The 27,257-nt window shown below is 34.6% G+C and overlaps 1 protein-coding gene across 1 annotated transcript in view; it reads right to left on the bottom strand.

The window, feature by feature from the left end:
• Positions 1-2,724: 2,724 nt before the first annotated feature.
• The window catches only part of LOC142336230 (malate dehydrogenase, cytoplasmic-like), a 46,009-nt gene continuing 21,476 nt past the window's right edge, over positions 2,725-27,257 (bottom strand). Inside the window, exons 4-6 of the mRNA XM_075384909.1 lie at positions 19,525-19,734; positions 18,836-19,030; positions 2,725-3,100 (exon numbers count right to left, since the gene is read on the bottom strand). Coding sequence (XP_075241024.1) covers positions 3,005-3,100; positions 18,836-19,030; positions 19,525-19,734 — 501 coding nt within the window. The 3' untranslated portion in view covers positions 2,725-3,004. The remainder of the gene's footprint in view (positions 3,101-18,835; positions 19,031-19,524; positions 19,735-27,257) is intronic.

Genomic DNA, 27,257 nt, shown 5'->3' on the forward strand with positions numbered 1-27,257 from the left:
GAATTAAAAACAATATCCTGGCCTACAATACAAAGAAGTTCCATTGACTTAACAAAAACAAAATTTCGTCGAAATACAGAAGACAAAAAGATTAAAATAGTTGGAATAAGGCCCGAAACATATAACTGATTATAAAAGTTGTTATTTAGAAAACCCTCGAACCCTCCCTCTGCTTAAAATGATCTCGGTCAAATTTTTTAAATTAGTATTAGGAACAAAGTGAACAGAACTAGCTGAAATTGGCTACCATCGCCCATTTATCAGAATGTAAATTATTTGAAATTTGGACTGAATTGACTAAAATTTAACCAAAAATTCTACAAATTAGGCCTGGCCAAATAATTTATCGACTATTAGTTACTGACATGAAGCATACCAAGTAGATTGCCGGAAAATAGCCGCCGTTGATTCCCATAACTCTATTGGGATTGAAAGAAAAAAAAATATCAACAAAAATTGAATTTTGTATAAAAACATTTTTAAGTGCGATTTATTTTGATGTCATTTTGTAATTGAACATGCTCCTGTCTCTCACTGAGAGGCTATAGCGTCTAGTATCAATACCATTTAGCATTATAGATAGCATTATAGTTACTAAGTTCAAGAACCGGGCATCTAAAAATGGGTTTTTTTATACTGACTCTCTTCATTTTGAATTGCTTTGCTGAGCAGCTGCTGTTTAAAAGGACTTTGAGCAGAAAGACAGAAGAGTGAAACTAGCCTAGAGAAGTCAAAAAGATTTCACGCAAAATGTCGAAAAAGCGGCAAAATGGGTAAAGCGAAAAAAAATTCGACGAAGTAAAAAAAATAGGAGCGCTATAATAGCCGGTTGAGAAGATGAGGGCGGCTATTAAAAGAAAAGAACGTACTGTTACAAAATTTAAAACATTCCTAGCAGATCCGATTAAGATTTTAAAAAAGAACAGGAAATAAATTGATTTTTGGACAAAAAATACTTTTAAAGTGCGAACTAGTTTGACATTATTTTATACTTGGACATACTCTTGCTTCCTAATGAGAGGGCGCAGGGTCTAGTATCAAAACCATTCAGAATTAGAGATGGTAACGAATAGAGTTCAAGTACCATGCATCTAAAATTGGTCTTCATGGTTAAAACAGTAAAAATCAGAGTGAAACTGCCGCTTGTGAACAACACTTCACTAGCGAGAAAGTGAATTTTTACTCAAACACCGTTTTCTTACTTTTAACTTCACGCCACAAAACCACTCGGTTTGTTCCACCACTTCCTGATTCGGCGTGACCAAAATCACTAATTTGACTTTAAAATCAGCAAAATTTGTGAACAGATCTTACAAAAAACAGTCGGAGGAAATCCGGAAACGACTCGAAGAAATTCAAACCATTCAGAAGACTTGTCTAAAGTATTCACGAAAATTTAAAATGCATTCCCAGTAAATTCTTGATATAATAGTTTTTAGAAAGCAGTTAACTAATAAACTGAAAAAAGTAACAAGCTTTTTTTTTATTACAAAGGCACATAAAGCAAAAAACTTATTTAGGAAGCAAGAGTTTTGAAAAGCTCGCGAAAACAATAGAAAATCAGAATAGGCTAAAAAAACCTGTATAAATAAAAAAAACAAAAACCTGCCAAAAAATCAGGAAAACAGTTGAAAATTTTTCTCAAATTTTTCAAGAAAAATTATTTTAACAATAAAACTGTACTTAATTGGTATCTAAAACAGCACCCAAACCACTCAAATTTCAAAATGTTTCTCCTGTTTCAAAATTCACTCCTGCAAGTGATTAAAAAGGAACTTTCCAATAATCCTCTTCGAGGAGTCGTACAAAGACAGAGCACCAATACAATTCAAATTCTTTGCGGCTATAAAAAAAACAACGAAGTTCAACTCATGAGACTCGCCAAGTGCGACAAAAAATTGAAGATTACAAATGTGCTGTAAACAGGGCGAAATGGAAAATAAAACCCAATTTGAAAAATAGCACGTAATTAAAAAGCAGCGTTGAATAAGCGCAAAATTTGTTCAAACGAACGTTTTTTGCGCTCTCTCGGAAGGATAAATGAACAGAACCCCACCCTCGATGCGTTTGACTTTTGTTCACTAAATTGACCAAAACGCTCGGCATTAAAAATAACTAGTGCTACCGCTTTCCTAGTTCCTTTTCGCTATTCTTGTGACCACTGAAAGCACACTGGATCACAACATGATGAAGCGCCTGAACTACACTTGTTTTGCAGCCCACTTTTAGCCAAGGTTCTAATAGAGGCCCACATCGTTGAAAATAACTTTTGCAGTACTTCCCGATGTTTCGATTCGGGCTGTAACAGCGCAGAAGCATAATTATCTATGGTTTCTGAAGTACAGAAACGATAACATGATTATTTAGTTTCTCTTCCTGATCCCTCCATTTAAAACCGTTCCCCGCTTGATCGAACTCACACTCCAAGGTTTCAAATGAATTTGCTCAAAATCAACTAGCAGCCGAGTCATATTGCCTTAACCAATTTCATGCCTTAACCATTTAAGTTCATTAAGCCCGAAAAGCCTAGCCAGCGGAGAATGTACTTTGGTAACAACTTAGCGGTCGGTGCTTTTAGTTTCAAATTACAGTCAATCAACAGCATTCCAGATCGGTACGCTCCTGACGTCTCAAGTATTGATCAAAGTCTCACAAGGTTAGCTTTTCAAAATATTTCAAAATCTAAGTATTCGAGCTGTCATTGACAGTTAAAAAACCGAAAAAGGCAGTGCGAATATGAACTCCATTATAAAACTTCAGTCATCTGTATGATACAATTTAAGATTCACAATTCAAGTGAAACCCATCAACTCAGATTCAACAGTATTTTTTATCTTCCAACACTTCCTTCTTCAACAATATTATACAAGATAGAAGTTAATAACGATGATTTAATGCAGTAGTTCAATTGTGTAATGGACCAATATTAGTCTCAGTCCTCTTTCAGTTTCAATCACAATTTCGAAGCAGTTTCTGATCTAGATGTGGTGCTAGTGTTCATGAGTCAGGCACTCTGGGATCCCAGAGCCATCTCCCTCTCCCCTTTCAGCTCGTTTTCTGTGATCATCAGCTTTTCAACTGTGAATTCGTTGCTCAGGCCCTATAATCACCGTCAATCAACTAGCAACAAAAACGGGTAAAGAAATTTCAGAAACGTAAGACAGTCTCTCGCTATATTGCAGGAAAATAGCTTCGAAATAGACCACTTATATCAGTAAACCGATCAACGTCGGCCAAATTGCAGTAGCTAGATGGGGCTTAGTTTAAAAGGAAAACTAACAGAGGATACATTAAAGGTAGAGGTTTGTACGAGGGGGTGCAGCGATTTTATGTCTTCTCAGCTTCTTAATGCCCTCTGAGCTTCATCTGTTTATCCCGTTTTTGAGGACGAAAAGTGAAATGGTCACGAACAAAAACTGACGAAAAATGGTCGGTAGTACGAAAAATGGCAAAGAATATAAAGACCAACAGGACTACTGTAACTGCTACAAACGTAGCAATTAATAACAATTTTGAGAGAATTAATAACAACAGCCAAAAGATAACAAAACGGAAAGGCAAAATAAGCTGACACACAAAAACAAAGGTTTCAGTCTTACTTTAAATCTCAACTTTTGATCTAAAATTCATCGAAACCATCATAAAACATAGCAGGGAAGTTGCAAATCAGGATGCGGATGCGAGCTATAAAATATTAAAAAACAAAACATAGACGACATATTGCCGGAATAGCTACGAAATCGACCAGCGTGCCGGATAATACAGATAGAAACAGATACAGATATATAATATAGAGAAAGTTATCGACGCTTCAAGAAATTATGTAAAAACCATTCAGCGATAAATTAAAAAGTCTTGTTGAAATATACTCCAGAAAAGCCTCTTTATTAGGGGCCTTTATTGCACATATGCGTTCCTTTGACCTTAAACTAATTCAAACTAAACTTTAAGTTTTTAAGTGCAAAAGTCACTTTGAGTGAGGTAAGTGACGTATGATCAAAACTTAATCACGCGATTGACTGAAAAACTTTTACTAGAGGGAGCATGAAAAGACGTCACGCGCGCAAATGTAGTTAGTGAGAGGAAAAAGTCATTTAAAAAATTTGACTTCAGCTTTGCGGTTTCGACAAATGTAAAACGATAAAAGAACGAAACAAAAAACAGCAAGACAAGTCCTGACCTATAATTCAAAGAATTGTCATTGACTAAACAAAACTAGACCTACAATGGACTATGAATGGATTGGAAAAATCATTTCGAAAAAATTAGGTCGAAAAAACCGTCAAGCAGAAGACAAACTGCCGCGCGTGAACACAAAACCACAATTGAGATAGCAAATTTTGTTCAAATACCGCTTTCTCACTCTGCTTTAAAATTTGAGTGAAAAAACTTCACGTCGCAAAGCCACTCGCTTTTTTCTCAACCAAAAATACTACTCCAATTTGACATCAAAAATGAAAATATGTGAACAGATCTTCAAAAAAGACAGCGCTCTCAAAACAAGTCAAATTATTTGAGTAGTAAAAAAACCAGGAGCCCCGCAATATAGCTGAGCTCAGCTTACACCTTCGCAGCTATAATAAATTTTTTCCGAACAATTTTGGAAATAAACTCCAATTGACTAACTTCATTCCGATTGCCAAGCCAAGACAAAACATTGCAAAAGGGTAAAATTTTCAAGCAAAAACAAATTTTTATACAACAAAAATTACAAAACATCAACAGACAAACGTCAGATGAATTGGTCACAAATGACAGGTGGAACAATTTAAAATAGAGGGCGTAAAGCTTTGAAATTTTTTTTTCGGGTGCAAATAAATCGGCCCGAGAAAGGTTCGAAACCGCGCCCCTCTCTGATGTCAGTCTGACACCTTAACAACTATATACCCACTTTGGTACTTCACCACTTACAATCACTTTGATGTTAGCAACAAATTTCAACAAATTTTTATTGAGATTACGCAAAAATTCAAGCGTGAAAAAGTCGGATCTATTGTTTTGCCCCTCCCCATGTGTATTTATTCCCCCATTAGGTTTTGTTGTTATATAGCACGTTACGTTGTCAAAAGTACGTGTGCTTGGTGGGCCTAAAAAGATATATGACCACCAAGCTGAGAGGAGCGAAACAGAATAGATCCAAATAGAAAAGAATGTTCTTTAACAGAAGCGCAAAAAAAAGTCGCAAAAATTTTTCATAAAAAGACACGTTTAAAATAATTATTTCCAACTTTGTTTGAGAGCAATAAGAAACGGCATACTGATAATCGATTTAACTTAAATTAGTAGCTTTTCTTCGCAGCTTAGGCTAGTCCCGACCGCAGAACAACCGCAATCAGTTACTTCAAAACAAAATTTAGTATCATACATAATATGCAAGACGTTGTACCAATATTTAAATACGTTTTTGATAATTTTTTTGGACCAACATATTCGGTTTCTCTAAAATATTTTATAATGGAAAAAACAGTATAGCCGGAAAATAGCCGCGATAGACGCTTGTGGCCTTCCATGGAATTGAACCAAATAAAGAAGTAAGATAGATAGATTGACCAGCCCTTTAATAGACCACTTGTCTTTTTGGGTTAGATTCGGACTGTCATTTTTATAAGACACATACGCTCTATAAGGAAAAACCCTGAGAGCTTTTTCAAAATTACTAATCCATATTAAAAACTCAAGACTCTAATACCCAAGAATTATGGCATATACGTTTGGCACTATTTAGATGCACACTATTGATCTTCAACTAGTAAATGCTCATAAAATTTAAAGTACATTAAGTGAGTTCAAAAGTCATCTCATTTTCAGTGAGGTAAGTTAAGCAATTGACCTGAAAAAGTCAAGGCTTGCAAGAATCCTCAATGGAGACGACGAATTAAAAAAAACAGCATGTTCCCAATAATAGCTTTGCTTCACTATCGCTTCGAGGTTATTAAAAAATTGGTTTTTATACATAAACATTTTTTTAAATGCAAACTATTTTGATGTCATTTCGTAACTGAGCATACTCCTCTCTCTTAGTGAGACCATACAAGGGCTAGTATTAATAACAATAAGATTTAAAGATGGTAACTAATAATCATAAGATCAAAATTCGAGTAACGGGTATGTAAAAATTGGCTTTATGGGATTTTATCCCTTTTCGAATTCTAATTTCGTTTTTCTATACTGATTCTGTTCATTTTGAATTGAATTCCTGAGCAACTGCTGTTTATAAGCACTTTGAGCAGAATGACAGAAGAGTGAAACTAGCCTAGAGAAATCAAAAAGATTCCACGCAAAATGTTGCACAAGCTGTAAACTAAGTTAAAAAAAAAATCTTATTCGAAGTAGTAAAAGACATAGCAGGACACGTACTCAAAAGAATCCAAAGAAATGAGTTAGCTTGTGGCCTGACAATTATATACGCCGCATTACAAGGCCAATGAGAACTGTTAGTATTTAGAACAAAAGCAAGCAAGCCAAAAATTAACTTTTATTTTTTGAAAAGACATGGAAAAAACCAAAAACAAAACGACTTTTATGAATAACAAGTCTAGCCAACAAATTATTTTCCCTTATTAATCATTGGCAACCGGTGAAACCTGTCCTTTAAGATATTAAAAGATAAGATAAGATAAAACAAACAAACTTCGCAATACTCGCTAAAAGATTTTGTAAACTCGCTAATAGATTGTAAAGTCACAGAAAGCAATAACAACGGACTAATACAATTACTTGGATTAATTGAATCCTCATCTGCAATCAATGAGACCTCTCAATAATAAGACTATGATATAAGACAACAAAGCTAACAACAAAAATAATGCAAAAAACATTCCTTGAAACAATTATTGTCAAAGTCATAGAAAGCATCAGCTTTAAACAGAAAAGATTAAATCTTCTAACATAACCCCCATAAGCAACCAATGAGGCCTGTCCTTAATGAGAAAAAACGATAAAGCAACAAAGTACTAAAGTAAAACCAAATATTTTGAGAAAAATATGTGTCACAAAATCTATTAAATTATTAACTCGAACCATTAATTGGGTTCGTTTATGCCTCATTATAAAACAATCAGTCCTGTCATTGATGATACTAAGTGATATGACAACAAAGATAATTTAAAAAGTGGGGGGGAAACCAAATATTCACTAATATTTTAAGACTAAAATTTGTCATAAAAACTTTGTCATAAAAAATTTGTCATATTGTCATAAAAAGTTTTAGCTGCTGCTTGATGAATTCAAGCAATTGCAAATAGGCGCAATTAGAGAACATATATTTCATTCTATAAGCATTCAGGGAAAAAACACTGAATATAGGAGTCAAATTGACGCACGTGAAAAAAACTCCCTTTCAAAAAGCAAAAATTTGCTCAAACACCAATTTCTGACTCCACTTTCAAGGTAGTTTTAAAAAATCACGCCTCAAGCTGACTCTAATTTTCACTCCCTTTAGTACTTCAGCGTGACTAAAATCACCACTCTACTTTGGCTTCTCAGTGACGTGGAAAAGCCGAAAAAAAGTGTGACCAGATCTTAAAAACAGAAAGCACACCAATACAATCAAAATTCTTTGGATTGTAAAATAAATCGGAGCGCTATGATAGCCGGCTGAGATGAGGGCTGCTATTTAAAAAAACATCCAATTAAATGCTGACTAGAAGTGAACTTTTCAATGCCAGAAAGCACTTAAGATAAATCCGAAACTCATTTATTTATTGGTTGATTTTAATATCTGACGAAGTTATTAAAAAAATTAACGCGAATAAAAACTTAATAAACAATTCTCAACAAATTTTAAAGAACAAAATTCAAAAGCCAGTCATGGATACAGATGAAATGAAAGACGGCAAGTTGACAATTGTTCTCTAATTTGGGCAAAGCACAGTAATTTCACAATAAACCAATAAATATTCGAAAAACAAAAGAAAAACAGATTAAAATTGTTGAAATAAGGCTTAAAATTTATAACTGAGTTTTAGCAAGTTTATTAGTTAGAAAACCCTTAATCCTCCTTTTCCTTACAAAAATCTTGGCCAAACTTTTTAAAGAAACCCTAGAAACAAAATAAGCTGAAACCGGCTAACTTCACATATTTAGCAGAAATCAAATTATTAGAATTTCGGCTCAATAGACTAAAAATTAAACCGAAATCATACACATTGGGCCTGTCCAAACAATTTATCGACTATTAGTTACTGATACGAATGAGGAAATTATCCTACTTGTGCAAAATTTAAACGATACCCAGCAGATTCCCATAATCTCCATTCTGGATTGAAACAGAAAAGAAATAAATGATTTTTGTACAAAAGCACTTTTAAAGTGTAAACTATTTTGACATGATTTTGTACTTGGGCATACTTCCGCTGCCTAATGAGAGGATGCAGGGGCTAGTATCAAAATCTATCGGCATTAGAGATGGTAACTTGTAAGAATAAATGCAGGCATCTAAAATTGGGCTTTATGGGTAAGGTTTTATCCCATTTCTATTTTTGATTCTATTTTTTGATACTGACTCTGTTCGATTTTGATTACTTTTAACAACAGCAGCTGTTTAGAAGCACTTTGAGTAGAATGGAAGAAGAGTGAAACTAGCCAGAAGAAGTCAAAAGATTTCACTCAAAATGTTGAAGAAGCTGTGCACTAAGGTAAAGCAAAACAAATTTTTAATCGACGAAGTAATAAACATAGCTGGACAAGTCATGACCGACAATTCAAAGTGTTTTCATTGAGTTAACAAAAATTTAGAACTAGAAAAAATTCTAAAATTTCAAAAAAATAGTGAAACAGAAGTCAAATTGCCGCATGTGAACAAAAAAAACCACAAACAAGAAAGCAATTTTTTGTTCCAGCACCTTTTTCTCACAACTTGAAAACTAGAGTAAAAAATTTCACGCCGCAAAATCAATTTTTTTCGCTTCACCTGTTTTGGTGTGACCAAAATCACTACTCCAATTTGACTTCAAAAATCATGAAAATGTGTGAACAGATATTTAAAAAAACATAGTCGGAAGAAAACGCCCCAATGAATATCAAATTCTTTGAATTTCTCAAATAGGACCACAAAAATAGCGCGCTGAGGTGAGGGCGGCTGTTAAAGAATTTGCCGAAAACGACATTTCGTCCAGAAATGAAATTGAACTAAAATGATAAAATCAGTCGAAGTTCACAAAACGCAAAACCACAATAACTATTTGAAAAAGACTAATTTTAACAAATTCATCGATTCAAATATTCCACTCCATCGGTTTTCTAATGATAAAACCCATATCTCTCTAAATGAAATATAAGATCAGTCAAAATCTGCTGATAAATGTGTACTCCTCAACAACGGCTGATATTTCTCCTAAACAGTTTCGGTGAATCGCATACTTAAGAGACTAGTAAGGAGTAAAGCTCTACGAAAGGTGCTCAGCCACTGACCTTCGGGCTTAACCTGTTTCTTCCGTTTTTGGGTACGAGAAGTTAAACGAGTCGGTGTCAAGCGAAAAATCGCATAAAGGACCGCAAGACCAATTTAATTGCTACAAACTTCATTTGAGAGGAATTAAGAAGAACGCAATATCTCGTTGAAAAAAACTCACAGATTATAATCTTGTATATATGAAATATAATGAACACTGCTAGCATGTTGCCGGAACAGCTACCAAATAGATTTGCGTGCCGTAGAATACAGATAGAAACAAATACGGAAATAAGTTATCGACAAATTAATAAGGCATGATAAAATTCACTCTGTAGAAGACTTTTTATTAGGGACCCTTATTACACATATTTAAATTTAACAAATTTTTTCTGAGCAGAAGCCACTATTGCGCGAGGTAAGGCACGTATGATCAAAATCTAATCACGCAAATAACCTAAACGCTTTTGCTAGATTAGGAGAAATGGCGTCAAGCAAGCAAAAACTGTTAGTGAGAGGAAGAAGTGATTCAGAAAATCTAAATTTTTCAGCTTTGCGGTGTAAACAAATTTAAAACGAAAAAACGTCAGATGACAAAACAAAAAAAACATAGGACACAATACCTGAACTACAATTCAGAGAATTTTCATTGACAAGACAAAAAAAACTAGAAAACTACTAGAAACTGATTCGGCATTTAGAAAGAGCTTAAGAAACAGTTAATATAAAGTCAAATTGCCGCGTGAACAAAAAGCAATCGCAATCTACAAAGCTAATGTTTGTTCAAGCACAATTATCTCAAATTACTTAAAAATTAGAACGAACAGACTTAACACACTGCAAAACCACAATCTTTAAAAAAACATAGCCGAAAGACTCCGGAACCGACTTCAATAAAAAAAATTCGCCTACGACCCAGCCAAATGTTAATACCTAGACAAAATTACTGCTTTTCTTACTTTTACTGATTATTTTACCAATGAAAATTAAAACTATAAGCTCAATTTGATGTTGCGACTCAAAAACACTAATGCTCAACAGATCTTTTAATACAGTTTCTGCTTAGTCAATGATGTGATGCATAATACCAAAAATAAAATCAACCATACACACCTATAAAAGTAATGGAAACACAGCAAAATAAGTTTAAATCTAATTTCGATACTTTTGTTCCAGACAAATTTTGTAAACCACCCTTGTTCAAACACTGACTAAAAATACGACCCTTCAAACAACAAAAAACTCCCCTGGGGGTGAAAGCAAAAAAAGAATATTACTACATCAGTTATTTCAGTGAAAATGGCCTATCGAACTTTCAAATGTCCCCTGTAGTAACACAGTCCAAAGAATTTGCTTAAAGCACACCTGTTTTATCAAAAAAGTTTCGATGGTTAGTTAAAGAAGACCTAGTATTATTACTATAGCTTATTCAAGACCTTAAAGCAGATAATAGTTTTAAAAAACTCCTTGAAAAAGCCGCATGTGAACAAAAAATTCCGCATGCTTAGAGAAAATTTGTTCCGAGTTTATAGCTCATGCTCAAAGCTGGCAGTGTGAACAAGAAACCACTCTTTAGTCCGCTCTTCATAATTGTTCAGCAGCAAAACGAAGTTCTTCACGCGTTTCAATTCCTGCATCAATTTTTTAATCAATAATTTTCTCAAGTGAAATTGATGATGCGGTAAGTGAAACTCGAATACTCCTATCATCCTCTACGTGAATACAATGCCCTAATATAATTCAAATTCTTGAATTGTAAAAACCGAATTGGAATGCCGCAATATAGCTACACTCACCGCACTATAGCTACGCTTAGCAGCTAAAAAAAAGTTGACAAAAAACGAAACACCCCCTTGACCTTCATTGAACTAAAAAAAGCATTGAATAGATAAATTGACTACCTGTTATTTGCAACAATTCGAGTTTTAGATTTGGGGCGTTTAGTCGAGTAGATTTGAAAACCATAAACTAAACAAAAAGAAACTAAGCTACTCTTGAAGTCCAATGTTCGGAAACAAGTCAACGTTCTAAAACAGAAGTCAATGCTCGAAAAGATATATGTCAAAGTTCACAATTCATGAGTTCACGAGCAACCTTGAACACCGGAGTAAAATACTGGAAAGGAGTCCTACAGTCGTGCAATATAATATCCAAACTTTCCTCACCTAAATCAAAATAAAAAGAAAAAAACTGTCTAAAACGGTGTTTTTGAAAAACTGATAATTCAATATTTTGTTTAGGGGTTTGATATCGGGCCTGGAGCAGACGGGCGGAGCGAATGCGAGGTCTGAGGGTTGGTAGGTCGGTAGGCAGGGGGTGAGGGGCGAGTTGGGGGAGGATGTTAGTTGGGAGGGGGTTGTGAGGTGGGGAAACGTCTACAGCTTGGACAGGGAGGAGGAACTGTTAATGGTAGAAAACTGCTCAAAATGAATTTTTCGACCTTGAGTATTACCAGCATATCATAACTATAGTAATAACTTTTTGAAGTCCAACATTCGAAAACAGAAGTCAACTTAATCGAAAAGTAAAACGAAATTTAAAAAAGGAGACCGCCTTAATGATAGCCGTGGAGAGGCTGATGACGGCTATTAAATACAAAAAACGTAAACAAAAATCTTAGACAGAATTTTTAGTTATTAGTGTGTGGGTAGGTGCCGGAGGTGGGGTACCTAGATAGGGGGAGAGGGGTATGCAGGCAGGGTAGAGGTGGGGGCAGTTGATAGGGAGTCTGGTAGGTAGGTTTGTGGGGTCTGTTCTTTAGATAAGTGGGAGGGACTTGTAAGGGACCAAGGATTCTCAGAATGATCTCTGAGTTTACATTCTGTTTACATAGGTAGGAGGGACTTACACGGGATCAACAATTTTATAAATGACCCTTTCTCCTTGAATATTACCAGCAGTTCCCAAAGATACCGTTACAGTCCAATGTTCAAAAATAGAAATGAACGTACAGAAACAAGGAAATGTTTGAAAAGAAAGAATTTAAAGACTAGCAATGACTTATGAGAAATGACTTACGAGCTATGATCACCACACCTTGATATTACCAGTTGTTCCTAATGACTATACATTACAAACTAAGCTACTGTTAAAGTCCAATGTTTGAAAACAGAAGTCAACGTTCAAAAACGGAGGTAAGTGGTCGAATAGAAAGAAGTAAAATTCAACTTGCTTCAGCCAAAAAAAAACCTGTGCAATACGAATACTCCTCTTAAAAAACGTGAAAACCTGTACCAACACTCCTAATCGAGACGCTAAAACCTGCAGACTACCAATACTCCTTTTCGAGTCGTAAAAAACTACGATCAGATCAATAACAGCCTCGCGGTTTTATTGTTTCGCACCCCCCCCCCCGTGTTTTTATGTTCTCGAATTACATTTTGTTTTTATATATCAATTTACTATGTAAAAATACACGTGAGCCTGGGGTTGTAAAAGATATATGTCCACTCAGCTGCGAGGGGCAAAAAAATAGATTCAGCATCGCCATCGCTTCGCGGATATCTATCAGAAATTTGAAAAACATACATCAAGCGATGTATACGTTTTTCCTATAGTTTTCCAAACAAAAAAACCAGCAAAATCGTGACCTTTAGCTTAAAACTTTACAGCCACAAAAAAGGCCGGCAGATTGCCGGAAAATATCCGCTGTTGACCCCACAGACCGCCTTTGCGATTGAAACTGTTAGAAAACAATAAGAAAAATTGACTACAATATAACATTTTTCTAAGTGTCAAAAGTGTCCTAATTTCTTCTGAAGTTTCATTGGATTAGATAAAAATGGTCAATTCTCATTTTAATTTGAAGAACAATACGCTTTATACATATGCCAGTTAGCAGCATACTCTAAGGGACTTTAATAATTTAACTGCACGAGAAAAGTTGACAACCTAATTTTTTTAACTGTCAAAATGTGTTCTAATTTGGTCCGCAGTTTCATTAGATTCATTAAAAGTGCCCGACTTAATGGCTTATCCCGTTTCTTTTGATTTATTGAATTTGCCTTGTGACCTCAAACGTATTTAAGCAAACTTGCTGAATGAATTCCAAATTCCATTCAGTTGAAACAGAGTGACGTAAGTCAGAAGTCAAATGTGAAGTGGTCTTATGTAAAACAAAAAAGTACAACCAAATTTGAAAAGCATAGCAGGGCTAGTCCTGGCCTGCAATTCAAAAAATTGCTATTGACTAAACAAAAAATAGACCTATAATGGCTAATGAATGGATTGGGAAAACCATTTAGAAAATATATATTCAAAATTAACAAACAGAAAATCGAAGTAAATTGTCGCATGTGAAACTCATGCGAAAAAAAAATTCACACCGCATAACCACTCGCTTTTTCGCTTTACATTGTATCGGCGTGACTACAATTAGCTCTCCAATTTGACAACAAAACCATGAAAATGTGTGAACAGATCCGAAAAAACATAACCGGGATAATTCCGGAAACAAATCAAAGATGTATTTGCCGAAAAGCAGCCTGTCGATGAACTAATTATTGGTGGCAGTTAGCATCAAAGAACAGAAAAGACTATCTTAAAAGAATTTGAAAAAATTAACTAAATAATTTAAATAAAAATACAAAATTCACTGCCGCTTTCAATTTGAACAAATACAAAAACAAAGGGACAACAATATCACAAGCAATCACAACAACCCCATTGCTCACACAAATTCGGACAAGCCAATTTAAGCACAACATTTCTGGTTTTGAAATAAAGCGAAAAACTAAGAAATTTAAAAAGTTAACCAATTTTTGCAATTTTTTGTCAAAATTCGAGAAATGTGTGGTACCAAAGAACCTTTATTTAATTTGTAACTGCTCACGAGCATTAAGCTTAAATTCAGTTGAAAGTAAAAGCAATCAAATAACGGGTAAAAATTGCTAAAATAGCCTTAAAACCGGAGAATTAGTTGAAAAAACTTTAAAATAGCATATAACTCCTGTTTTTTACCCTCGGAAAGCTATCAAAACAACCTGAAAATTCAAACTTTACTCTAAAATAACCCTGAGACATTGAAATTGTCTAAAAAACAGCTTGAAAAAGCAAGTGATCAAAAAAAATTTGCTCGCTTAGTAAACATTTTTGACACCTACATTTCACGCACTGCTTTGAAAGAAAGCATGAACAAAAGAACCATTCTCTCTTTCATACGCGCTTCGAATTCGTTCACTGAAACAATCCTTTCAAGTTCACATACTCCCTGAACTTCATCTTTCTTGCTCGCTCACGTCTCAAAAAAACATAGTCCGAAGAATTCCATAGACGACTCGAAGATGTCCTTGCCAAAATGCGGCCTGCCAACTAATTAGTTTCTGATGGCAGTGAGCATCAAAGAAGAGAAAAGACTGTCGTTTTCGAAATGAAAATATATATCTAAAAAATAATTTACACAAAAAATACAAGAAAACAATAAAGTGTTCAAATTGTACAAGTAGCAATACAAAGAGAAAACAGCATTTCAACCAATCGAGATAATTTCATTGCTCAAACAAATTCAGACCAGCAAAAAAATGCTTGGTACCAGAGAGTCTATATTTTATTTGAAATTGAAACTGCCCACGAGCAAAAAGCTTAAATTCAGTAACAAGTAAAAGCAAAAACAATAATGGGCTAAAAATCGCTAAATTAACATTAAAAGCGGCAAACTAGTAGAAAACCTTCCAATTAGCGTAAAAATTCCTTTAATTACCAAGCCAATTTAAGCACAACATTTCTGGTTTTGAAATAAAGCGAAAAACTAAGAAATTTAAAAAGTTAACCAATTTTTGCAATTTTTTGTCAAAATTCGAGAAATGTGTGGTACCAAAGAACCTTTATTTAATTTGTAACTGCTCACGAGCATTAAGCTTAAATTCAGTTGAAAGTAAAAGCAATCAAATAACGGGTAAAAATTGCTAAAATAGCCTTAAAACCGGAGAATTAGTTGAAAAAACTTTAAAATAGCATATAACTCCTGTTTTTTACCCTCGGAAAGCTATCAAAACAACCTGAAAATTCAAACTTTACTCTAAAATAACCCTGAGACATTGAAATTGTCTAAAAAACAGCTTGAAAAAGCAAGTGATCAAAAAAAATTTGCTCGCTTAGTAAACATTTTTGACACCTACATTTCACGCACTGCTTTGAAAGAAAGCATGAACAAAAGAACCATTCTCTCTTTCATACGCGCTTCGAATTCGTTCACTGAAACAATCCTTTCAAGTTCACATACTCCCTGAACTTCATCTTTCTTGCTCGCTCACGTCTCAAAAAAACATAGTCCGAAGAATTCCGTAGACGACTCGAAGATGTCCTTGCCAAAATGCGGCCTGCCAACTAATTAGTTTCTGATGGCAGTGAGCATCAAAGAAGAGAAAAGACTGTCGTTTTCGAAATGAAAATATATATCTAAAAAATAATTTACACAAAAAATACAAGAAAACAATAAAGTGTTCAAATTGTACAAGTAGCAATACAAAGAGAAAACAGCATTTCAACCAATCGAGACAATTTCATTGCTCAAACAAATTCAGACCAGCAAAAAAATGCTTGGTACCAGAGAGTCTATATTTTATTTGAAATTGAAACTGCCCACGAGCATAAAGCTTAAATTCAGTAACAAGTAAAAGCAAAAACAATAATGGGCTAAAAATCGCTAAATTAACATTAAAAGCGGCAAACTAGTAGAAAACCTTCCAATTAGCGTAAAAATTCCTTTAATTACCAAAAAAAATTTGAAATGCTATCAAAACAACCTGAAAATTACAACTTTAGTCTAAAACAAACTTAAAGACATAAAAATTTCAAAAAACAAAGAAAACAGCTTGAAAAATTCCCACGTGAACAGATAAAATACTCGCTGAGCAAAAATTTTTTTCACACCTGTATTTTTCGCTAATTTTAGAAGGAATGAACAAAAGAACCATTCTCTCTTTTCTGCGCTCTTCGAATTTGTTTATTGAAACAACTCATTCAAACTTTATTCACTCTCTCACTTCCGGTTTTCCTGCTCGCTCACTTACCAAAAAAATATAACCGCCGGAAGCGACTCGAAAGAAAAAATTGACCGCCCTAACTGACAAAGAAAATTATAGCCAATATTTTGAAACAATCAGAAGACAAACATACAATGGAGAAGCATCTGACAAAAAAACTGATTAAGCATCTGATTTTTTATTTACAAGTTGCGACTCCAAAACAAATATCGGCAAAGGACCTTGCGATACGGTTAGTGTCAATCATTAAACAACGTAAAAGACCGACAAATTGTTTCATGTAGGGAAAGCGAGGAAAGAAAAGAAACGAAAATAATATACTGTAAAAAAACTCTGAAGCACAAAAATTCTAAGACGCTAATTCAAAAAAGGCGTATTGGAAAAACTTCATTTATTGCTTTGCTCAAACCTTCACCCATCCAACACTTGGAGGAAAAAAATAAATAACAGTAAAATTCAAAAGAACGAACAAAATCTGAAAAAATTCGTGTTATTTTTTGCAGTGAAAAGTTCCTTGTCTAGCTTTTAAAGTCAATTTTTATAACCAAAACCTGCAGAACTGCTCTTAAATTAAAAATTAAACAAGAAAAACTACAGCGAAAAGCACAAAATCAGAAGAAATAAGCAAAAGAGTTTCACCATTATTTTTTACCTAAAACAACACAAAAGTAAAATCAAATAAATCCAAAGGCAGCCAAAACAGCTAGAGCAACTAATTAGAAATACAGAAGTAGCATATGGCTAAAAACAATTGAAGAATGCTACAAAAACTGCTGAAAAAGCGTCCAAGATAGCAAAATGTTAAAAAAGCTCAAAATTGAATCTAAAGTTTTATTTGTTTCAGATGGTCAAATGGATTCTAAATGTACAACTACAAGCTAACATAATTCAGACAAATACTTTACCCTGAAAAAACGGAGTAAAAACTAAAGAAAACTGCTTTCAAGATGACGCACGCGGTAAAAAAAAATTCCTCGCTTGCCGAATTTATTTCACACCTACTTTTCTCGCTCTCTATCGAAAATGCGCCTTGAACAGAAAACCAATCTCTCTGTTCTTTGGCAATGTGACATAAAAAGTCGTAAAAACAGAAAACCATGAAGCCTCTTCGAATCTTAAGAAAGACAGCGCCCCAATACAATTCAAATTCTTTGAATCGTAAAAAAGGAGAGCGCTTAAATAATAGCCGTTGAGAGGCTGACGGCGGCTACTTATAAATCACAATATGATTAAGTTTCCTCAAGACAAACAGTTTTGAAGGACATAGTTGGCAGATTGCCAGAAAATAGCCGCAATAGCTTCGTAGATCTGCAGTCTCAAAAAATAGTAAAAAAGACAGATCAAAAAATTCGTCTTTTCATTGAAGACTGATATGTTATAATTTCATTAAAAATCTGCATAAGTTTTTGCTGCCTCTATTAGCTGCTCTCAAATAACCGAGTGACACACACCCATTTGACCTTATCTCTTTGAATTAAAGTAAATAAAAGTCAATTTCAAGTTGAGGAAGTCATTTATGAGAGTGAGGTAAGTTAAGTGTGAGCAAAAATTTAATCACGCGAATGAACAAAAAAACTCGCTCCACTAAGAGTGAAAAATTACGTCACGCACACACTTCAGTTGAAATTGCATGGACGAATGAACGAAAAGCAGATTTGAAGTGATTGTGATCATATGGTCGTTTAAAAATCTTGACAAAATAAAAAAAAAACATAGCAGGACAAGTCCTGACAGACAATTCAAAAAATTTTCATTGACTAAACAGAAAACTAGACCTAGAACGGACTATGAGTGAATTGGAAAACTATTTCTAAAAAAAACCAGATCAGAAAAGTTTTAAAAAATTAATGTAGAAATGCGGTATGTAAGCAAAAAAACAACTAGAGAGAAATGAAAATTTGGTTCAAACAAAAAACTAGGCCTAGAATGAACTATGAATGGATTGTCACAACCACTTAAAAAAATCCGTTCGAAAAAATTGAAAAAACAGAAAATCAAAGTGAAATTGCCGTATGTGAACAAAAAAAAACCACCAGCGAGAAAGCGAATTTTTGTTCAAACACCGTTTTCTCACTCTACTTTACAATTAGAGCGAAAACATTTCACGCCGCAAAACCACTCGCTTTTTCGCTCCACTTCCTGTTTCGGCGTGACCAAAATCACTATTCCAATTTGACTTCAAAAATCATGAAAATGTGTGAACAGATCTTAAAAAAAAGACAACGCCCCAATACAATTCAAATTCTTTTAATTGTAAAAACCAAGAGAAGGCCAGTAATAGCCCCAGCTATCGCTGTGCGGCTATTAAAAAAGTCGCTCAATTCTTGTTGTAAAATTTCCACGAACGTTTGAAACTGCTATGCTCTACACAACTTCGAATCTAATTAAGCTCACTGTTTTAGTTGTTCTCTGACCTACATAAAATCTAGTTGCGCAAAAGTAGCCAAAGAAGGCCTCCTACCTCTACAATAGCCCATGTTTTGTCCTTGACAGTAACTGGAAAACTGAACATGAGGTTCTCGTCTACTCCGTAAGTGTTGCCCTTAGAAATGACGGCCATGGAGACGTACACACCCTCTGGGGTACCACAGAACCAGTCCCTCATGTGATCACAGGCAGCCTTTGCAGCAGACATCGCACTGCTCAGCTTCCTCGCCTGTCAATCGAAGTTTCTATTAAGAATTTTATTAATATCCATGGTTACAAATTTCATTTTAAACAGGTGAAACGGAACTTTTCAGTCCTTGCTTGATAGTCCTTGCTTGATAGAACAATCATTTTCAGTCCTTGCTTTTTCAGTCCTTGCTTGATAGAACAATCCTGCTATAGAAATTCTGATCACAAACTCTACAGATTTCTACTCAAGTGATCTCATAGCTTCCTATAATACTGTTCGTTCAAATATTTTCAGGGAATACCGCTACAGCGAAGTCAGCAAATTTGCTGAAGAATTAAACAAAATTTATCTGGTATCATTGCACGAGAAGCGCTACCATAAAAAAATCGTTCTGTAACACAATCACTAAGAAGCGCTCCGAATCGACAAACGTCAAAGATCTGAACAGGTGCTGGTGACTACGGACAACTAGCATCTTCACCTTAATAGTGTTTAAACTGTGAAGACACAGTAATGTGTGTTGTGTTGTGTACCTTAATGACAGCAGCTCCTCTCTGCTGTACAGTGGCTATGAACTCAGTCTTCAAGTAGTTGTCGTCCTTGACAGCATCGTACACTGACATAGACTCTCCATTCACAGTGGCTGTGGCATTGGCCGCGTCTGGGAACTGGGTGCCCGAGTGGTTGCCCCAGATCACTACATTCTTCACATCTGTGCATGTCACGCCCAACTTAGCAGCAATCTAAATTAAACAATATGTAATATAGAGCAAACTGCATGCTTCAACGATCAGATTACAATATTCGAGGATAAGCTGTCAAAACACGATTTATGGAATTTTAAATGTACTTCAAAATCAGCATGAAATCTTCATACTGACTAAGAATTAAAATGAGTTCACAAATTGTCGCCATTGACCCCTTTGACGAATATCGGGATTGAAACAAAAAGAAAAACGAAGACATAGAATTTTCCGGAATTTTTTCTGGTAGTTACAGCTAGGTTGTGAAATTATACTTACTCCAGCTTCTAAACAAGGCTATTAGGTTTAATACTGATGCCAGCACGCCATCGGTCTAATGAACTTCGATAACCTAATCCACCATGACTTAATGACCGGGCTTTATTGGTTTATCCCATCTCTTTTGATTTTGCTCTTTTGACCACCTTGACCGTATTGCAATGAGTGGAAGTATTTGAAATCCCTTCCGTTGAAATGGTAAAAATCAAAATCTTTTTGGGTGTTAACCTCAGCATAACCAAAACATATAGCATAAAAGAGGCATAAAAAGAACTATGGCTCGCAAAAGACCTTTCTTAACTTTTAAAAAATAACAATTTAATACCAAAATATCTTTGAAAAGCATCCAATTTAAACTCAAAAATGACAAAACGCGAAAAATTGAACATCTTTTCACCCTGAATTTAGACTTTCCCAACAGAACACTAAGCACTTAGGAGACAACTAAAGTCAGCTTCGGGCCTCTAATGGAACTTAATGCCCACTGCGCGTTACCTCGAGAATTTTGTTAGATCGTACAAAAAATCTCCGGAGGAATTCCGGAAACGATATGGACTGAAAAATTAACCTCTTGGACCTTTGGCACCTCCTACATAATTGTACAGAACAAATTGAAACAATAACAGGAAAAATAACTCTAAATTTATTAAGTTGCGACTCCAAAAAGAACTAGGACTTGCAAAAGCCCTTCTTATACAGGCGGTTTGTAAAACAAATGATACCAATTGACAGATAATCTAATACAATTGGTTCATAAGGAGAAAAACTGAGGAAAGGGAAAGGAGATGACGAAGGTCAAAATCAAAAAACATTACTCTATAAAAGTCGGCAACATAAATCTCTAAAAAATTGTTAAATGCATTTCCCCAATTAAAAAATTGAATTACATTCTCCTCGACCAGTTGCCACCCAATAATTGGCAGATAAATATCGAACAATAATTAAAATTGGAAAGAACAAACAAACAAACAAAATTTATAAATTTAATTCAGTGAAAAGTGCCCTGTCTGGTTTTCACGTGTCGCCCCAGAAATTATTCCGCAAAAAACACTTATTTTCGGCTAAATTAGTCAACCACGCAATACTCGGGGCAAAAATATTTTCAGAAAATGAAAAGAAAAAAGTCCAAATTTTTCAAAAATTTTTCCATTGATAATTGCCTTCTCTAGCTTTCAATCGTAACTTCATAGTAGCAACACATATAGAATAGCTCTCAATTAAAATTAAATTAAGAAAAACTACAGCGAGAAGCATAAAATAAGAATAAAAAGGCAAAACACTAAAAAAACAGACAAAAAACGACAAACAATTGCTCAAACATACTCAATTTTCTATAAAACAACTCAAAAATAATAAAATCCTCAAAAAAAGACAGTAACAACTGCTAGAACGAATATCTTCAACCGAAAAAAAATCCCAAAAGCTTTCAAAAAATGAGAAAAACTGGTTAAAAAAGTTTGGAGCAAGGCAAAATAGTAATAGAATCTGTAAGTGTAATATTTGCATCAAAAGGTCAAAGTGCTTTGGAACACGCTATCAGTAGTTTTAACTGAGAGAAACGCTTTGGACCGAAATTGTTAGAGTTAAAACTTCAAAACTACTTTAAACGTAAAAACGTAAAAAGAACATAGGTTAAAAAATTTCGCGCGTTTATCAAAAATTTTTACACCTACTTTTCTCGCTTGCTCTCGAAAAAGCGACAAGAAAAACAATTTCTTCTATTCCCAGGTTTTTGCAGCAATTTGAACAAAACGCCTTTTCTCGAATTTCATTTCCAATTTCAAATACACTTAAACAATAATTACGATGCGTAAAATCAACAGGAAGAATTCAGAGCCGACTCGAAGTAGATATTCACTAGTACGCAAGCTGTTACTGGCTAATAAAAAAACTACTCTATTCCACTAACCATTGTGAAAAAATGGTGAAACTAGTGTGATAAATTCAAACTAAATAACAAAAACTGATGAAATATCTGAAAAAAAACTGTCTTAACAAGTTGGGACTCCGAAACAACTGTTGTCGAAAGATAGTGCATAAAAATAGCTTCCAGTCAAAAACTGACTACGAACTAATAGAAAAGACAAGAGGAACAAGAAACGGCGAAAACCAATGAAAGTGAAAGAAAACACGATTTTTTTGCAAAAACTCTACAGAAAACTTTCGCGGTACTTCACAACAATCGTTCTAGCGAACATGTTTCCAAAATCCTCTTCCCTGAAACAGTCACCCGTCAAACCCATTTTATAAAAAAACTACAAAATTTAAAAAAGGAAAACAAACAAAACGTGGAAAAAAAATCACATATAAGCATCATTCATATCAGGAGAAACTTCCCTGTATAACCTTCAAAGTCATATTTTAGTAATATACCTAAAGAACAGCTCTAGATTAAATAGTGAACTAAAAAAGGATTGCAAAAACCTCCAATTAAGACACGAAATAGTCAAAAACAATTGAAAACAGATAAAAATGGGCCAAAAAGATTATCAAATAACCAAAAAAAAACTCTACAAATTACCAAAACTGATAAAAAAACATCCAACAGCACAAAATGGCAGATGTAGCTCAAAATTACACCGAAAGATCTAATATGGCTTCAAATTGTCTAAAATGATCCCAAAATCCTACTACTAGCTTAGATTATGGAGCAAAACCGTTGGCTGAAAAATTTAGACACAAAACTAAAAAACCGCGCATTATCTCAAATTATTGCTCGCTTTTTCTCACAACTATTTTTCTTGCTCGCTCTCACTCTCTCTCTCTCTCTTTCTCTGTCTGAATGATGCTTAAAAAACTATCTTTTTGATTTTGACTTTTGTTTAGCAGATTGACCTCAACACTTATTTTCAGTTGCAGCATTTGACCACCTCCTCTAAAGGCCCCTCTAAAAATAGAAGTCGCCGATTAAAAAAGAAAACCGGAAAAAATCTAGGGGCTCTAAGTCGTCTTCGGAGAAAAAATTCGAAAGTGATAAATCCTCTGCCAAAACGCCTCAGGTCAGAAAACAACTCATAATTCAAAAATAGTCATAAAAATTAACCTAAAAAACTGGGAACCTTCAACTAATTTTTCATATAGTATATGCACACATACAAAAAAATTCATTATTCATGCAATCAAAATTATTAATCTGCGCACAAAAAATGAGGCAAGACATATACTACTTAGACCAGAGCTCACAAAAGTCTCTTATTGAAATTGAAATAAAAAAAATATACCTTCAAATATACGATCAACTCCTTTTTTTAAAAAAAACAGCTTTAAAACGACCTCGAATCGATCTAAATATTATTACAATAGTCTACAGCGACCTCTTATGCGCCGAAAAATCTTAATTTTTGAAGGTCTTCAAAAAAGGGCACAAGAAAACAAAATTTCACTGGCTTCGCTAAAGTTCTTTTAAACTACATTTCTCGCTCTGTTTCAAAAGAAAGTATTAAAAAAGGACCACTATGTTTTCTCCGTCCTTTGAATTTGATCACCGGAAAAACTTTTTCAAACTATTCACTGCCAATTTTCCGGGTTCCTCTGCTCGCTCACTTATCGAAACATAGCCTGACGAACACCGGAAACGTTTCGAAGAGCCCTCTCTGCCAAAAACGTTCAGAAAACTTACCTAAAAACTACTTAATAAAAAAGTTATTTCAAGTCAATTAAGATAATATTTAGTCCCAGAAACCAACTAAAAAATATAAAAATCAATTACATCCTTATATAATAGAAGAGCACGTAGATAAGAAAACCTTTCTCTAAAAAAATCCGAGATAATTAAAACGCATAAGCAATACAAGGGAAGCCATAATAACCTCAGAAACATGTTCAATTCTGAAGAAAAATTGAAAAACTTCAATGAAAAGAAATTAACAAAAAAAATAGTTACAAATAACCTATTTTTTCGGAAAAATTCGCAACGAAAACACGGTTTTAAGGATAAAACTGTTACCAATTGGTAAACAAACACCTTTGAGCAATAGGCATCTTTCCAAATCTCAAAAAGAACGCAATAAAATTTTTAAAAAAAGTAGAAAAGTTGCAAACAATTCACTGAAAATTGGCAAAATAGCTAAACGCAACAAATTAGCTAAAAAACCGTATTAATTACCAAAAACTTTAAGACAATCTGTCGTAATCAACTGTTCCTGAGCACAGATCTCTCGGAGTGAGTGAACTTTCACTAATTTGAGAAGCAGTGTTGATAGGCAAAATTTAAAACTAATTACTCTTAAGCTTAAGAGACAAATAAGTTTGAGACAAAATTAAACTGGGTAACAGATCAGGAGAATGCGAAAAGAAAATGAGAAACAAAGATGGTAGGAGATCAAATGAAAATTTCAGGAAATATGCCAACAGACCGTAAGTCGATATGATCAGCAATATTGGTTAATTAAGTCTAGAGTGCAAAAAAACTAAATTTCACTCCGTATATAAATTTACAGCTTCAACTAAAATTTATGTTTTTCATGTACGACATTCCCCTTTTGGATAAAAATTTTACATGAAAAAACTTTTTAAAACACATTTACAGAAACTAGTTTTTATTCACCGGTTAAATATTTATCAAAATATATGTACTGGTTATGAGTAGCAAGTGAAAATTAACAGAAAATTTTAGTAAAAATCTACGCTAATTTTGTTGTTGTACATGTTTTAGCCTCATACACAGTGACAGAAAGCGTATCATCTGCTCAATCTACTCAAGAATTTCTTACATTTCTTGTATAGCCTATGTGTGGGTCCATGAGTGATACTGTCTCAATTCGGCTTATCGGATAAGTAGACACGCAAGCTACATTTGAACGGTTGGAGGAGAGGACGCTAGTTGTATCTCGTTTTTTTTGTTTCCGAGTGATTTCGCTGTTTCCGAGTAAAATCTTTAAAATGGGACCGTATTTTTTATTCAATAGCCTTTTCAGTTATTCCAGAGCCTCGGCTTTCCGCATTGAGTTTAAGAGAAATCGTTTGCTCTTCCCAATTCCCGAAGTTTGCTAGTCAACTGTTGCAAATGGTGGCTGCTGATTTTCCTAGTTCCTGAATTTGTGAAGTGGTACCACTGTGACCAAGTATCCACGGGCCAAGACTTCACACAATCCGCCGAAGTTTTTCTTAGATCCATTTCGATCCAATGTCGGGTAAAATACATTCTCGTGTGACAGTGTCTTCATTTAATAATGATTAATGATGTTTTCGTAAGACAAACTAGATGTATGCGGAAAAATATATTGCTTAATCGAGTTATTAGATTTCCACCAAAGTTTGCTTCGACGGGCATATACTTTGTTCTTTCTGCTTGCATATCCTTAACTGTTATACTACTGAAATTGAAGCGGATATCATGTTGACTGAATTGTGTTTTTTAGCTTCTTTGATACAAACTATTCTTCTTTTTATTATTCGAAAAAGTTATTCTTCCCTTAGTACGGAATCCTTGCTCTTAAGCGACGCGATTAGGATCTTCCTAAACACAATTCCAAATATAGCATCAAAGGAAGGAGTTCTCAGGCTATCAGTTAGACGCGTGCTTTATGTAGAGGATGCGTCAAGCGGAGCACGGTACTTAGTAGACTGGCGTTGGGGTGGGAGAGATACATTTTTGATCGTTACTCAATTCGGTGGTCGTTTACGATTTTGTTCTTGTTAGTACTTTCATATAAATGCATATCAATTTTATTCACCGAATGCAATTCACGTCTTAGAATTGACAGAAAGACTGAATTCTAGTGGTGTTGAACAAAAGCACCGATTGTTTACCTGAGCGATGACTTTTTGCGTTTTTTCTGGCACGAGATAAGTTCGATGCAAATTTAAAATTCGAGTTGTCGTTGCGCCAATCGATTTTACTAATGCATTTAATTTGGAATGAAATGCTGAATTGGGTTGAACTTTTGGTGCTAATGAGTTCTTTACTGTTAACTGCGGCGCTAATGATACTTTAAAATATTCTTAAAAGTGGTCATTTGAATCGTGTATTTGCGTGCCACGTGAGGAATTTTTTTCTTGCATACTTTCACCGCAAAATATGTTTGAGCTTAAGTTCACCGCGAAAATATGTAATGAGCATTTGCAGTATCAACTAATTTTAATTGTTTTGCAGTGACGAAAATTCGTTTCAAATTTGCAACAAAAGATCCTTCATCCAGGCGGTAATCTTTGTAGCATATTGAAACGGGTTACAAAATATATAGTCAACTAAACCATAGCAAGTGTTCAATTGTAAGCATTTGCTTATGGCAAGCGTTCAATTGAAGGAAGAAGACGGTCGACTGAGAGTTAGGCGGCTAATGTATGGTTTAGTAGAACGATGTTCTTTAAAAAGTGATAAAAGTGGTCAATGATTTGCAGTCACAGTAAACTGTTGTCCGCACAAACAGTTTTTACAAAAACGCAAAGGACAATACAACCCCCAAGAGTTCTAATTAGTTGACAATAAAGAGTTCTTCGCAAGAAAAAATCCGAGACGTTAAAGCGATCGGTTTCCATCCATGAACTGTTAATTGTTCCAACGCCTCTCCTAGGCCTTAACGAGAAACATCGCATCGGGCACGAGTTTAGGGTTGTAGTGCCAATATCCAGCAGCCATTCGCAAACCAATTTTTTTGAGGAAACGTTTTTCAGGTAAATTTTTCGTGTAACAGTCCAGATTAATTTTCCATATTTTCTCGAGAAGGGTCGTTACGGGTGAAAGTTGAGCTAAATTTGGTATGATATTGCTAATGTATTGTAGGGATCCACGAGATATCGGAGCATTTTAAGCGTTTTTAAGATGACTGAAATTTAACTTTTGAGGGTCGCAATCCCAGATTGAGATAACGCAGAGCTCAACCAGACCTGGCAAAATGACATATTGGAAGATTAATCCGAAATTACTCATATCTACATTATGTAGGCAAAGAAAAACGAGTTTTAGGTGTTAATTTTCCAGACCCTTAATAACGATTAAAATAACATATGCAAAACTAAGTTTTATTCAATCATCTAGTCTTTCATTTTCAAATTCAGCTGGCATGTCAGTGAGACCACAATCCAGTTCTAAAACGATGTGCAAGTCGTGTCTTTACTGATTATAATTAAAGTACAAGGCTTTGCTGTTTCAGTGTAAGAACGTAGCTGGCTATACACATCAATGGTAAATAAATAAGTGGTATCTTGCAGCGCGGGCTCACGTCGTAAGATTGCGTCCACTAACGCATCATTATCTCGGTAATTTGTATTTGTTATTGTGGATAACTTTGTTGAGGAGTTTT

Source organism: Convolutriloba macropyga, chromosome 3 (genome assembly GCF_964194025.1).
Source record: "Convolutriloba macropyga chromosome 3, txConMacr16.3, whole genome shotgun sequence".
In the NCBI taxonomy this organism is placed as follows: Eukaryota; Metazoa; Xenacoelomorpha; order Acoela; family Convolutidae; genus Convolutriloba; species Convolutriloba macropyga.